The sequence below is a fragment of the Mercurialis annua genome, linkage group LG1-X, assembly GCF_937616625.2.
Source record: "Mercurialis annua linkage group LG1-X, ddMerAnnu1.2, whole genome shotgun sequence".
Lineage (NCBI taxonomy): Eukaryota > Viridiplantae > Streptophyta > Magnoliopsida > Malpighiales > Euphorbiaceae > Mercurialis > Mercurialis annua.
In genome coordinates, this window is record NC_065570.1 from 50,306,591 (window position 1) to 50,322,497 (window position 15,907).

Here is a 15,907-nt window from a genome sequence, read left to right on the forward strand (position 1 = left end):
TGGATCGCTCCTTGTGGATGAACTAATATAATCATCATTATAAAAAAAATTAAATTGATTTATAATTTTAAGATAAATATAATTATAAAAAATATAAAATAAAATATAGTTATAAATTTAAATTTTTTTGATCATAATTAATTTAAAATGCAAATATTCATATTTAAAAAATGGTTTGATCTAAAAATAATTCTACAGTTTTAGAAAATTCCTCCATCTGTTTTAAACACACACACAAGCTCATATTAAATTTTAAATATAACATTTTACTCCATCCGTCTCAATATAGTTGCTCATTTTTTCAAATTTTTTTATTCCAAATCTATTATTATTTTTTAATAACAATCTTTAGATTTAATTTTTATATTATTTTGATTTAAAATTCATAAATGAGTTAGTATTTATTGTTATTTCCCAAAACATGTAAATAATTGAGAATGAAAGACTGTATTAAAGTGTTTATGATTAAGACATAATTTCTATTATTTTAGTTTTAAAGTCAAAATCAGATGCGACAAATATTATAGGTCGGATGGAATAGATCGGAGGAATAATACATTTATTTACTTCATTTATTAGCGATTTGATGGAAATAGAATCACACTATAATTACTTCATCAACATTTTATTTTCATCAAATGGTTAAATGAACAAAATACATGGAAAAATATATAGTTTGGCCCTTGTGATAAAAACTTGGGAATATTTAGGCCCTTGAATGGACTGTCGCTCATTTAAACCCTTATGGTCATAAAAAAAGTAGTACAAAAAGCACTATTAAAAATTCTGTTTTTCAAAATAAAAAATTTCAGGTACACCCCTATGGTCAAAGATCAGAACATTTAACCCCTTATAGCCTAAAATGAGTCCAGCTTTATTTTTTAAAATAAAATAATTATTTTAGTTGGATATAATTATTTTTATTATTATAAAATTATTTTAAATTAATGCTTATTATTTTTTTCATTTCAGTTAATTAATTGCCAATTTTTTATGTTTTAGTTAATAGTAAAAAATTGATTATTTTCATAAATTTTATGTTAATTTTTTAAATTTTATTTGTTTGAATATTTTTAGTTTATTTTATTGATAAAAAATATGCATAGTTACTTAGTATAATTTTTTATTTACACAAATAAAATTTATTATAATTTTTTAGCATAATTTTTTATTTAATTAAGCTGAATAAAAAATTAATTATAATTACTTATAAAATTTATTATCTAATTATACTAAGTAAAATAATAATTTTAATTTAATTGATAAAACTTATTATATAATCACTCTACGTGAATAATTTATTAGTGTAATTAAATAATAATTATACTAAGTTATTACAATAATTACAATAAATATTTTATTTAATTTTTTATTTAATTATACAAAGTATAAAATTTATTATAATTACTCAATATAATATTTAATTTAATTATACTAGGAATAAAGTCTATTACAATATTTTAGTATAATTAAATAAAAATTATATTAAATAATTATAGTTAATTTTATACTTATTGTAATTATAAAATTATGCTAAATAATTCAACTTTTGTAAATAAAAAATATACTAAATAACTTCAAATAATATTTGAATAATGATAAAAAAATTAAAAAAATAGAATTTAAAATATTAGTCATTAATTAAGAATTATTTTATAACAATCACAAATTCACAATAATTATTTTATCTTTTAAAAAATAAAGCTATAGTCGTTTTACACTACAAGAGGTTAAGTATTCAAATGTTTAACCATGAGATTTTATTTGCATTTTTTTACTGTAAAGAAACAAAACGTTTAACAGAGTTAACAATACACTCTTTTACGTACCATTTTTTATGACTATAGGGGCTTAAATGAGCCACAGTCCACCTTAAGGACCTAAATATTTATAATTTTATAGGTTCCAACTACAAATGCCAATCTATACCTTTTACTTCTTAGCAAGGGTAGAATATCGATTGCTAAAAACAGAGGAGATACACACACGCAAAAACAACTTTTATAATGTTTATTAACAAACAAAAATATTCATTACATACAAGAGGTAAATTAGTATGAGAATAAATATGAAAAATAGAAATAAGTAGTACAATTGAGGAGTTTGATAGAAGGAATTAATGTCGATGGTTATCATGAACCAGTTTGTATACTTCAGTTTGCCGATTACACCTTATTTTTCTTGCCTAATGACATGGAAATGGTGAAAAAATTAGACAGAATCTTACGTTGCTTTGAGCTGATCTCCGGGTTGAGTATTAACTATCATAAAAGCTCTCTTATTGGTCTCAATATTGAGAATAATGATCTACAAACTGTTGCCAATTTTTTGCATTGCAAAACAGTCACTTCCTATTGATTACCTCGGTATGCCTCTTGCTAGAAAATCTCTGTCTCGTAACGATTTCACCTCTTTGATACATAATGTTTTCAACCATCTTGCTCTTTGGAAGGGAAATCTATTGTCTCCGACAGGTAGATTGGTTCTAATTAAGTCGGTTCTTTGTAGTTTGCCTGTATATTTTATGTGCAGCTTTGTTATACCAGTGAGTGTTATTGGAGCTATGGAAAGTCACATGGGACAATTTTTATGGAATGGTAGAGCGGGTTCTAGAGGGATATGCAAGGTGGCTTGGAACACGGTATCTCTTCCTACTCGTTTAGGGGGTTTGAATATACCTTCTTTACGTCTAAGAAATCAAAGTCTTTTATACAAATGGATTTAGAGATTGATGACTTGCGATAAAAATTCTATATGGTTTTCGGTGATTAGCATTAGCTCCAACTTATCCTCTTAGCATGACTTATTAAATCCAAACAACTAGAAATTATCTTTCATATGGCATGAAATCCGTACAAACTGTATTAATAATATTGAGAGCTGGAATTTATTTTTGTCCAACATAAAGTTTATAGTGGGAGATGGCATCTTTATTTGATTTTGGAGAGATCTTTGGACTGATAATCAAACTCGGACATTTTCGATAACTCATGCAACTCTCTTTGATTTGTCCTTAAATCAAAAGGGAAAGGTTGCTGATTTTGTTGTATCACTGTTGCTCAGAGTTGGCAGCTTCATTTGGAGATGACGACTTCGAGTTGGTGAAGAACAATCCTGGCAGATTTACTTGAGCAGCTCAGGAACAACTCTATATGTCCACACTTGCATGACACTGTTTACTAGGCAAAAAAGGGCAAAATTATTCAGCAACTGACTATATTCGATCTTTAACTTACGGTCGCCTTCAAATCAGTTTTTCAGTAACCTTTGAAAGCAACGACTACCTCCTCGAATTTTTTTTGTTTGCTTGGTGTAGAGATCATATCGCTTCGAATAACTTCTTGGTGATAAGGGGCCTCATTCCAATGAATAATGCAGCATGTTCTTTTTGCTCAAGAACTGAAAATTCCGTGCACATACTTGTTCACTATTCAACAACCCGGATGTTTTGGGAAGCTTTACTTCAGAAATTAAATGTTTGAGGTTGGATATTTCCATATGGGATAGATAATATTTATTATCAATGGACGTTTCTAGCTTCTTCCAGATATAAAAATCTTTGAGATACTATTTGGTTATTCGGTGTTTAGGAGATTTGGAAAGCGCGAAACAAGTGAGTTTTTTGTAATGAGGCAACAAACTATATGGATTTGGTTTTTATTTGTATTTTCAAGGATGTGATTTATTACAAGTATCACAATCCGAGCTTTAGATCACTAGACTTTCTCTTTTCAAGCTAGTGTTTTTGGTTTTATCTCCCACTCCTTCCAGATGAACTAATATAATCATCACTAACAAATGGTCAACGCGCCTCCTAAATTTGTGACACGAGATGATCTACCCAAATTTATACTTTTTTGAAAAACTAACCCCAAAATTCTTCATTTTTGGGTTAAATAACCCCATAATTGTATTTTTAAAACGCGTAAAATACAAACCGGAGGTGAGGGATACAAAAAAGTAATTACGTATTCCCTAATTGTTGCGATAAAATTATCCTAAATTTATTTTTTGAAATAAAAATATAAATTATGGGGTTATTTGACCAAAAATGAAGAGTTTTGAGGTTAGTTACTCATAAAAATATAAATTGGGTTAGATGACCATGTGTCATAAGTTCAGGGGGCGCGTTGACCATTTGTTCAATTATCATTATAAAAAAATTAAATTAATTTATAATTTTAAGATAAATATAATTGCAAATATAATTACAAATATAATTTTTTTTTATCATAATTAATTTAAAATGAAAAATATTCATATTTAAAACGTGGTTTGATCTAAAAATAATTCTACATTTTTAGAAAATTCCTCCATCTGTTTTAAGCGCGCGCACACAGATAAACTCATATTAAATTTTAAATATAATATTTTACTCCATCCATCTCAATATAGTTGTTCATTTTTTCAATTTTTTTATTCCAAATCTATTTTTTTTTAATTAATAACAATCTTTAGAATTAATTTTTTATATTATTTTTATTTAATATTCACAAATGAGTTAATATTTATTGTTATTTTCCAAAACATGTGAATAATTGAGAATCAAAGAGTGTATTAAAGTGTTTATGAATTAAGACATAATTTCTATTTTTTTAATTTTAACCAATGAGCTTTAGCTCAAATACTTAAGGACCTAAATATTTATAGATTCCAACTATAAATGCCAATCTATACCTTTTGACTTCTTAGCAAGGGTAGTATTCTCCTTTAATAATGATCGATTGCTAATTAAAAAGAGAGGAGATACACAAACGCTCCCTTTCATTCTAACATATCCGGTACAAAAACAACTTTTAAAATCTTTATTAACAAACGAAAATATTCATTACATACAAGCGGTAAATTAGTATGAGAATAAATATGAAAAATGGAAATAAGTAGTACAATTGAGGAGTTTGAGACAGTGAAATTATCTCCTTTGTTTCTGCTGCGATTTGCTCCAAGAAAAGCTGACAGTGATTTTACAAACTAAATCCTTAAAAATTCTCACCTTGACCTGACCTCTTCTTGGAGGAAGACTTTGTTGGCGACGGTGGTGTTTGGAGGGCTTCAATGATGTACACGCCATTTCTTGAAGAATATGGGCAGTGAGACTGAGAATCTTGAACTAGAAAGTAGAGAGACAGAGGTTTTGGATGGGAAACTTTTGAAAATGGCAGAGCAGAAGCAGAAATGAAGACTGATGAGAATAAAAGAATCAGTAGTAAATGGTTTTAGAGGGAGAAACTAAGATTTTAGAGAGAGAACGCAAATATTTAATTGAAGTAATTTTTGGTGTGAAGTGCAGGCAGGGAGTGGGGTGAAGTTGGGTTTATATAAGGGAAATGTGATGCGGGGGAAGAGTTTCCTTGCTAACTAAGATATAATTCGTATAAACATCAGATGACTTGAGGTTTATTTTTATTTTTTTTTTCTACCAAAGATAACAATATATAATAATATGAGAAAAATGGCCATCTCATGAAGATAGATGAACCATTCTTAAACTCGAAAAAAAAATGGACTTCGTTACTACTAATTGAGCCATCCAAATACGAGTGTTTATCACACGCAACCGTTGCGCCACGTCATTTTTACAACAAGCCAATAAGGATTTGCGATAGATAATTTTTTAATTATCACTTTTTTTTTATCATTAATTTATTCACATGGCTAGCGCATGATTGGTTTGTTGCATGAATAACCTGATGTAACAGTTATATCCAATAAATTATTCTCCAAACACACATTCGTTTAACAAATTAAAAAGCAAAACCTGCATAATTTGCTAAACAAACGGTAGCAACAAAAATAAATAAATTACTTATAGAAAAACCAACTTACCGTCGACATATAATGACATAATATAAATATCACCTTGATTTTATAGAAACACATGATTGTAACTGTTAGAGTCATTCTGAAAACAAATTCACCAGTATAGGCCACCTGTAAATTTAGCCAAAAAATAGATAAAAAAAATTCAATTTAAGCTTACCTGATAGTTGAGGAGATCCACCAAATAACGTCGGAAGGCGAGTATCTTAGGGGCCGTTTATGAGGCCTCTCTTACAAGAGATCTTTCATGGAAAAAATTAAAGATCTATGTTATTAGAGATATTAGTATTGCCATGCATTATATTTTGTTTTAAAAAATTAGTTTATTATAGTCATGCTATGGTTTAATTACTTATAAATTATCTACTTTTAATTTTTTTTACGGTTATCTTCCAATTTAGAAAAAAGTTCAGTTATATTTTTATTTGAATTTTTATATTTTACCTCTATCTTGAGATGTTATTGACCTCTTTTCATTTAGTTATATATTTAAGTTAAACTACTAACCTAATTATCAAATTAAACTAAAACGTACACCTAAAAATTAAATTAAATATTCATATAATGTTTTAACAATTAAACTAAAAATTAACTTTTTAATAAATAAACTAACAATTAACCTAAATTTAAATATTTAATCTAATAATAAAACATATAAAAATTAGAGTAACATTTAACTTAAAATAACAATTAAACTAACAATTAACCTAAATTTGAACAAATAAATAATTAACCTAATCAAATTTATTAGCATTAAAATTAATCTAACAATTAAACTAAAAATTAACCTAATAATTAATTATTTCAATTTATTAACAAATTAACTTAAACTAACAAAATAGCCTACTTATACAATCAATTAACCTAACTAAATTTAATTAACTTAATTAAATAATAAGTAAAATATTATCAAAACCTAATAAAACACTTATTAACCTAAATTTAACAACATTAATCATTTTAAACCCTAATTAACAAAATTAATCTAATCCATTATTAAAATCAAATAACTAATTAATCATAATTATTAAAACCCTATAATCTAATTAATCTAGCTAATTAACTAACCCTAATTATAAACTAATATCAACAAATTAAAAAAATGAAAACTGACCGGAATTAAATGGAATGGCGACAGCAGTGTGTGTTGCGGCGGAATGGTGGTCATCGAAAAAGGAGGTGGCGGCAGTTGGTGGCCGGAGAAGAAAAATCTAAGTCTAACAAAAATAAAATAACAATTACAACTAAATAAACAAATGAACAACAAAACTAATAAAGGGAGAGGATTACCGGAAGGAAAGCGGCAGACGAACGACAGCGGGAGGAAAAGGTCGGCAGCGGGAGGAAATGGACGGCAGCGGGAGGAAACGGACGGCACAGCGGGAGGAAACGGATGGCAGCGGGAGGAAACAGACGGCAGCGGGAGGAAACGGACGGCAACGAGAGGAAATGAACGGCGGCAGAAAATGGGAGAAAAATTAAAAACGGCGGCCAGAAGAAGAAGAAAGCAGAAAATGGGGAAGAGGAGAAGACTGGGCGTTTTTATTTTAATCTGATTTAGCGACAGATTAGCGACGGACAGCTAATCCGTCGCTAAACTCATAACTAACACGAAACGCACCGTTTCATTTTAACTTTGGCAACGGATTCCCTATCCGTCGCAAAACTTTAGCGACGGACACGCAAAATTCGTCGCCAATGTGGCAACAAAAACGGTGCGTATTAGTTTGGGGCAAAATTAGCGACGGATTACTATATTTGTCGCTAATTTTGGCAAAAACGCGGGCGCGAAAAGAGCCCATCAAGTTCCCGCCTTTTTGTCGACGGATTACCGACCGATAATTCGTCGCTAATTAATAACGGAATTGAATTGGGTCCATGAATCTAAGAAATAGTGAGAATTCTGGATCTCTCTCAATTCGAAAATTCAGGATTTGAATTGATGTCCTTTCATTGATTCCTCCTAAATTGCATTGATTTATCCTAAAGATTTCATTTCAATTGGAATTTGTTCGATTTCTTTTATGTTTTGAAATTTTTTTTATTATTTCTTTTCGAAATAAAATGTTTTCGATGGCCCAGTTTTTTTTTCTTTTAATAAATTTCTAAATAATTTTCTTATTTCTTCTAAAATTGTTAGAACTCGAAAACTTTTTTTTTTCATTTTTATTTTGCAAGGAAGAAAAAATGGACTTACATTACGATATATTTTTCTTCCTCATTCTGATTTTGGTTATTTTAGTTGCATTGCTTCCATTTTTTTTTTACGCCAAGTCCATCGCAAATGCAGCTAATTAGCGACGGAATTAGCATCCGTCGCTAAATTCCGTCGCTAATCAGCTGTTTTCTAATAGTAAGACCTCAGCAGAGGAGATGAACCATTTTCTCCATCAATGGAGAAGACACGACGTCTTCTCCATATCTATTCATCTTTTTGAGGATGAACAACCTTGAGGATAAACAATGTTTGTCATTGAGGTGAATACCGGTTTGCCTGGGTAAGGACCGACCGAAGTGCTAGAGGGAGAAGGCAGTGGTGACTAGAGTGCGAGAGTGTAGTGGTGACAGACTAAAATTCAAGATTTGAATTAATTAAAGTTTTAATTAGGTTTTAATTAGATATTAAATTAACATTAATTAACAATAATTTAGTTAATCAATTTTTTTTTTGGTGAAAACCCAAAAAAGGACTTTATTACTGACGAGCAATAAAGATTACAACCAAAGAAAAACTCTCCCAAGAGAAACTAGCAGAGATTTTATAACATTAATCTCTGCAAATTACAAACAGAAGTATAGATAGGAGAATTATAATTGCTTACTTTGATCTTCTCAATGACAATGGACCTCACATTTTTGATAATCCCTGCAACACTTGGGGTCTCATTCGCAAAAATGAACCTGTTCCTGGCCTTCCAGATGAAGTATACAGTTGCTGTCAGAATAATTCTTCGTAGTCTGGCTGCAACATTTTTCCCAGTGGCTCTATCAACAAACCAACTAATCAGTCTCCTCCATGTTCTGATATTACTAGGACAGCAACATATAGGCAATAGGATATCCCAGACTTTTTTCACAAAATGGCAATCATAGAAACATTGATCAATTGTTTCAGTATCAGAGGAACAGAAAATGCAATTGTTATCAGCAACAACACCCCAATTGTATAATCTGTCTTTAGTCTTCAATTTTCTTTTCATCACTAACCAAAGAATAAAGTTGAATCTAGGGATAGAATCCTTACCCCAAATTAACTTGTGCCATGACACATATCCATGGTGCTCTCTGAATTCATTCCAAGTTTGAGCAATGGAAAACTTGTTGTTGCACACCACTTTCCACTCCATAGCATCCTCCACATTGCTATGTAACCTGACATTGTTTTTTATGTTGTTCCAAGCTTCTTCAGTATCATTATCTATGGGGTCAGGGAGGATCCATCTGTTGTTCCTCCATATATCTGCTAGAGAGGAATGCTTGGGGATATTAGCATCTTTCATCTTAACTCTGGGGAATTTCTCTAGGAGAGAACAGCCCTGTAGCCATGGGTCATTCTAGAAGTCAATTGTAGTGCCATTCCCAGGCTTGTACACAATAAGTTTCCTCACATCATCTCTAATACTTAACAAACCTCTCCAAACCCAGCTTGTGTTGTTGTTTGCTTTAGAACCCCAGAAGCTGCCTTTCTTAATTCTGTTTTGTCTTGTCCATTTTACCCACAGAGTATCAGAATTGCTGATGATGTGCTAGATATGCTTGCTTATTGCTGCCTTGTTCCAGTTGCCTATATCCTTAATACCAAGCCCACATTTTTTTTCTGCTTAGTGATGTCTTGCCAGGACACCATTGCACTATATCTTCCCTCTGATTTTCCAGTCCATAAGAACCTTGCACAGATGCTTTGGATTTCCTTGTTAATTTTCTTTGGGAGGACCATTATAGAAGCCCAAAACACATGCATACTCATCAAAACAGCTTGAATTAATTGGACTCTCCCAGCATAAGACAGGAATCTACTTGTCCAAGAACAAATTCTGGCAGTAATCTTATCAATAATACCTTGACAATCAGTTTTTGACAGCCTAGTAGAGATAAGAGGAATTCCCAAATATCTTAGGGGTAAGACACCTTCTTTAAACCCCAAAATTTCACAAATTCTGACTTTGAGACTACTATCAATATTACAGAAAAAGATTTGGCTTTTAGTAGGGTTAACACTTAAACCAGAGGAATTTTTAAAGCTATTCAAGGAGTTAGCAAGAAACAGGATAGATTTAATATCACCATGACAGAAGAGTAATAGATCATCTGCAAACATAAGATGATTAATTTTCAATTTTTTGCACCCTTTGTGAAAGGTGAAGTCAGGATCTGCATTCTTAAGGATTCTAGATAGATATTCCATACAAACAACGAAGAGGAGAGGAGAGACAGGGTCTCCTTGTCTAAGACCTTTGCTAGATTTGAAGAGGCTACCAGCAACACCATTGCAGTTGACAAAAAAACTAGCAGATTTGATGCAATTCATGGTGAGGTTTATAAAGTTCTCAGGAAAGTTAAGACAAATCAGGATTTCCTCTATAAAGTCCCAAGAGATATATCAAATTAAATTAAAAAGATTCACTTTTTTTGTAAGCCCATCCGGTTTTCAAGACTTCGCCCTGACTAATCCGGATCCGACCCGTGTCGCGCACCTGGCATGGTGGGTGAGTCTTCCAGTGAAATTTTTTTGCATTCACAATGACTCGAACCCGAGACCTTGTTTAAGCGATACCAAGCCACTTACCACTTGGACCAACTCCCATTGGTAAAAGATTCACTTTTTAAGGGGTGAGTTTGATGCTAAAATAATAAAGTGCATCTCTATTTAACTCCTTTTCTTCAAATATGACTCATTTGATATTTCGTGCCAAATAAAGGGTGAACTGATATTGTTCATAATAGATGGGTACGCAATTTTACCATCGTATATCTACAAATTATTCAATATACAAATTATTCAATAAACTTTTAATCGTAAATATGAATGTGAAAGTTTCCACTACAAAATAAAGGAGATAAGGGGACAAAATTAGGGGACCAAAATATTTTAATTGTCCCCAAAAAATAGAATTAAATAAAAATAGGGACCTTTTAAAAATTTGTCCCCAATTGTTCTATTACACTATTATTGGGGACGGAATTTCCTATTTAGTATGGAATGAAAACCTAAATAGAATAGGGGACCAAATTATTAAGCTACTCAATTTGCAAAAGGAAAAAAGCGGCAATTCAGAAAATAAAACAAAAAAGTGGCGGTATTTTTTTGGTGCAAACTAGTGAAACTATTGTGCCTCTTTTGGGTATACAAATGATACTCTAAAGCAATTGTTGAACAAAATTTACACAATTTTCTCATCAAAGGTAAGTTTGTTTTTATGATTTTATGAAACATGCTTCTCTATATAAAGATTCTTGTTTAGAACTTAAAATCTCATTATTTTTTTGTAGTTGACAAAATTGGATTAAGAGTTGAGTTTGGGGAATCACTTTTATTTAGAGAGCACAATCGGATTCAATTATTTCACAAGAATAATATTGTGGGTCATCGTCTTTGTAAGTTTATTTTCGCCCTAATTGATTTTTTCTTTCTTTTTCTTTTTGGGTTTTGGTTTCTTCAATCACAATGGATCATGCATGAAATAAGTATTATTCTTTCCATTGTTCTAGATTTACTTGTTGCGAATTGGTTTTGTTTTTGTTATGTGTTATATTATATGTCTAGGCATTGTATTTTGTGTTGATTGCAACTGAATTTGAGTTTGGAATTATTGATTTGATTGGTTAAATTGATAGGTTTATAAAAAATTGGCTGTTTATAATGCATATTAAAATCTGCTATAATATGCTGAGTTAGAATTCTGCTGTAAACAGCAGAATTAGATATCTAATTCACTAATTCTGCTGTTTACAGCAGAATTCTAATTCTGCAGTTTACAGCAGAATTCTAATTCTGCAGTTTACAGCAGAATTAGGTTTCTATCATGTGTAATAAGTTAATAACTAGGTACTGGTTCTTTTACACTCATTCTTCTATTAACCTTATTATAAATTTGTTGTATATAGGATCAGTTTTTCATGATAAGTTATATGTATCTATAGTAAAAAAAATCGGATTATTCAATATGGAAAAGATCGAGTAAAGTTAAAAAGAGATGCTACATGTGATTTGAAGCTATTATGTGCTGTAATGTGGATTACTTTTTCATGAAATGGCTTTTAAAGATAAATGATTAACTGAATAAATTTGTAAAATGATTCATTCTTATTGCTATGCTATCATTTATATCTACAAGAGATCAAAAAAGTTATTTTAATATGTTGTTTTTTTTCTTTCAGAAATGACGGGCAAACGCAAAAGTACAAGCAGAAAGCTACCGCCGACACTAAAAAAACATCCAACTACTCAAAGGTTAATTGATACACATGATTCAGATGAGACTCTTCCTCCTTCTCAATTTATATCAGATGAGCCAATTGTGTTTGATGGTTGGAGACAAGTTTCGAGACAAGTTTCGAGACAAATTCCGATGGTTAATAAGCAACGGAATTTAGATGCAGCTACTAATAATCGCCCAATTCTTCCAAATGAGAGACGCTCAGCTGGCGGTATATATTTGTTCTTTTATTTACAAGTGGAGTATGATATGGTATGTATAAAAAATTATTATAATTATTAACAATTTTTTTCCTCTTTGTGTATGTCTTAGTTAAATTACTTTTATAATTAATGTTATAGATGGATGAAGAAATTGGTGTGCCACCTATATCTGAAGTTTGGTTGGCTACACATGGATTTGTAAATGAGAATGGCTCACAAGATTTTCATGATTCCGAATCATCAAGAATATATGTACGTGATTCAGTACAACTTATTAGATTTTAGGATTATAAATTACTATTTAAGGATTATTATAAGTTTTTATTTTTGCAGGAAGAAATGCAAAGAATTGAGAATCAACCAAAAGATTCTAATGAACCAATTGCTAATCCAGATGATGTTTTAAAGGAGGTATGTGGGACAAAATCAGGTTATGTACGTGGTAGAGGTTTAGGATACATAGCACGTAAAAAGGGTGTGGCTATAAGTACTGCAAATAATGATCAAGTTGCAGAACTTAGGCGTCAAGTAGCAGAAATGACTGATCGGATACAAATGCAAGAACGACTCCATAAAGAATTCTTGGAAAGACTCGATAGTATGCATAATGGATTTCAGTTTACAAATAGTCAAGTTGATTCGGTAAGTTATAAATATCATTATTGTCTATATATAATTATATTTTTGGTATTTATACATTTAATATTAGTTTTCATTAAACTTGTTTTAACTTTAAAAATAATTTTTTTTGGCAGGATAACATGTGATTAGGCGGAGCAGTGGCATAATTTTCATGAAGATTATGAAATCAAGTTAATGTTATTTTCATTTTTTATACATTTTTATCTTACTGCATTTTTTTAGATAGTTTTTGGTAGATTTGTTTTTAACATTTATTTTTTATGTTAGACATAATTTTTAGTTTCAGTGGATTATTGTTTGTTCGATTTTAAATGATATAATAGAATTATTTTGAATGATATAATAGAATTAAAGATTCAGATCATTTATTTATTTATCTTTTTAATATAAGTAAATTTATTTATTAAATATTTAATTAAAAAATAAAAATAATAATGGGAACCAAAGTTGTCCCTATTAAATGATTCATATTAAAATTTAAACTGAAACTCATCCTCTTAAATGGGGACGAAAGTCGTCATCTTAAATGAGGACGAAATTCGTCCTATTAAATGGGGACGAAAGTCGTCCGCGTACAATGGGGACGAAAGTCGTCCGCGTACAATTGGGACAAAAGTCGTCCTTATATAAGGGGATGACTTTCGTCCCCCCAGTTAGGGACAACAACCATCCCTAAAATAGGGACAACTTTTCTATTTTCGTCCCCTATGGAATTGGGGATGGAGGCAATAGGGACGAAGCATGAGGACTAACTTAATTGTCCCCAAAATATTAGAGGACCATTTTCTTAGGAATAGGAGACCATTTTTATGGTCCCCTTATCTCCCTTATTTTGTAGTGTTCATCGAAGAATTATAACTCTTTTTTTTTTTGGTACAAAGAAAGAGGCAAATGCCTAGAAATAACTAGAAAAGAACATTACGATCATAAGTAACGCCTTGAACATCATGTAATAACCAAGGGACGAGGCTTCTCGGAGGCTCGTCATGCCAAGCAATACCAATCATATTATCCGGCATCAAAGACGCAAGATGATCCGCCGCAAAATTGGCCTCTCTATATATATGAGTAATGATAACCTCCCAATCTTGATTTAAAAGCCCTCGAATAGCAGCCAGGAGATTTGAGTAGCCCGCTGCAAACACGCTCGAATTGATCTTATCCACGACCAACTTATTATCCACTTCTATAATCACTTTCTTAACTCCAAGATTCCACCCAAGCAAGAGGCCCTGATGCACACCTCTGAATTCTGCTCCAATCACCGAATCTAAACCAATACACATCGAGAAACTCCCCAACCATTTACCGGATTCGTCACGAGCTAAACCCCCTGCCTTAGCTATTTGAGTAGACTGAATATAGGCTCCATCGGTATTGATTTTAATCCAACCATACTCCGGACGAGACCAGAAAATATGAACTGATCTGTAAATCAACAGGTTCTCTTTTTTTGCTTTACTCTTCTCATTAGCTAAAGCAATATAGTTCAACATACTGTCTATTTCTTTAATAACAAAATTAAAAGAGACCTTATTCCCTTCAAAGACCATCATGTTTCTCCACTTCCAGCTGCTCCAAATAATAACGCCAAAAATACAAATCCAATCATATCTGCCATTACCTTTAAATTGACCATTAAGATTAACCTTAAGCCACACATCATAGGACATAGAGAAGAATTCCTCTCTTTTCTCCGGAAGTAAGTATCTATTCCATATCAAGCGAGAGAAATCACAATCACGAAGGGCATGACAACAGCTCTCAATCGCACTAGAACATCTAGTGCAGAAATCATCAGTCGTAATATGTCTTCTGAACCTTTCTGCATTCGTTAAAAGCTTTTCGTGAGTAGCAAGCCAAAGAAAATAACGAATCCTTTCAGGACCAGGCCACTCCCAAACATCTTTCCAATTATTATCCGACATATTTCCCGTATCATGGGACGTTAAGCCATAAGCAGACTTTGTTGAGAAAAGGCCCGAGCTCGATAAACCCCAAAAAATAAAATCCGCACCATTACTAGGACTAGGCGGGATAATATTAGCTATCTTTAACAACCAGGAAGAGGGAATTAAATTAGCAAATTTGCTCCAACACCACCCTCCATCATCATCAACAAACCGACTCACAGTGAGAAGTAAATCCTCAGCAGGAATACTCGAAGTAGCAATATGGAGAAGAATAGTACCATCTCCTAACCAAGGGTCGAGCCAGAACCGGGCTGAAGTTCCATCACAGAGAGCCCAACGAATACCGTCATGCATGAGGTTCCAAATTTTACCTAAGCTCTGCCAAAGGTGAGATGCCCCTTTAGTATTAGGGAGATTAGCTTCCCCATTCTCCATCAACTTATATTTAGTTCTCAAAAGCTTCACCCAAAACAGATCCTGATTACTCAATATATTCCACCCAATCTTCATAAGCATGGCTTCATTCATAGCAGAAATGTTTTTATGCCCTAAACCTCCACTGATTTTCGGTTGGTTGACCACATCCCATTTAACAAGACTTATCTTTCTATTATCTCCTGTAGAACCCCAAAGAAAGCTTCTACAACTCTTCTCAATAAAGTTACTAGAACTTTTAGGAAAAAAAGTAGTTTGCATAGAATATATAGGGACTGCTGAAATAACGGACTTAATAAGTGTAGACCGACCTGCTAGAGACAAGGAACTTGCGTTCCACTTAGAGAGCTTGTTGCGAATTTTCTCCATAACAGAATTAGTATGCTTCTTCATATATCTTCCGTGGATCAGCGGAACTCCCAGATAGGAGCCTAAATCATCAGTGACCTGAACTCCA

At 31.7% G+C, this 15,907-nt stretch overlaps 2 protein-coding genes and 1 long non-coding RNA gene across 3 annotated transcripts; 2 read left to right on the top strand and 1 right to left on the bottom strand.

Annotated features, from left to right (window-relative positions):
• Nucleotides 1–3,319: 3,319 nt before the first annotated feature.
• On the bottom strand, nt 3,320–10,625 carry LOC126672611 (uncharacterized). The gene is made up of 7 exons (XM_050366566.1): nt 10,607–10,625; nt 9,620–10,398; nt 9,452–9,502; nt 8,643–9,356; nt 8,270–8,360; nt 4,994–5,182; nt 3,320–3,399 (listed from the first exon to the last, which is right to left on the bottom strand). Exons 1-7 carry the CDS (start codon nt 10,623–10,625, stop codon nt 3,320–3,322), a joined length of 1,923 nt encoding a protein of 640 aa, XP_050222523.1.
• A 314-nt stretch (nt 10,626–10,939) lies between these two features.
• On the top strand, nt 10,940–12,486 carry LOC130015001 (uncharacterized). Its single transcript, XR_008789897.1, has 3 exons — nt 10,940–11,223; nt 11,311–11,415; nt 12,199–12,486. It is a non-coding gene; the product is annotated as an uncharacterized LOC130015001 (long non-coding RNA).
• A 112-nt stretch (nt 12,487–12,598) lies between these two features.
• On the top strand, nt 12,599–13,470 carry LOC126677882 (uncharacterized). Its single transcript, XM_050372709.2, has 3 exons — nt 12,599–12,712; nt 12,794–13,102; nt 13,216–13,470. The coding sequence occupies exons 1-3, from the start codon at nt 12,599–12,601 to the stop codon at nt 13,225–13,227; spliced, it is 435 nt and encodes a 144-aa protein (XP_050228666.2). The 3' UTR covers nt 13,228–13,470.
• Nucleotides 13,471–15,907: the final 2,437 nt, after the last annotated feature.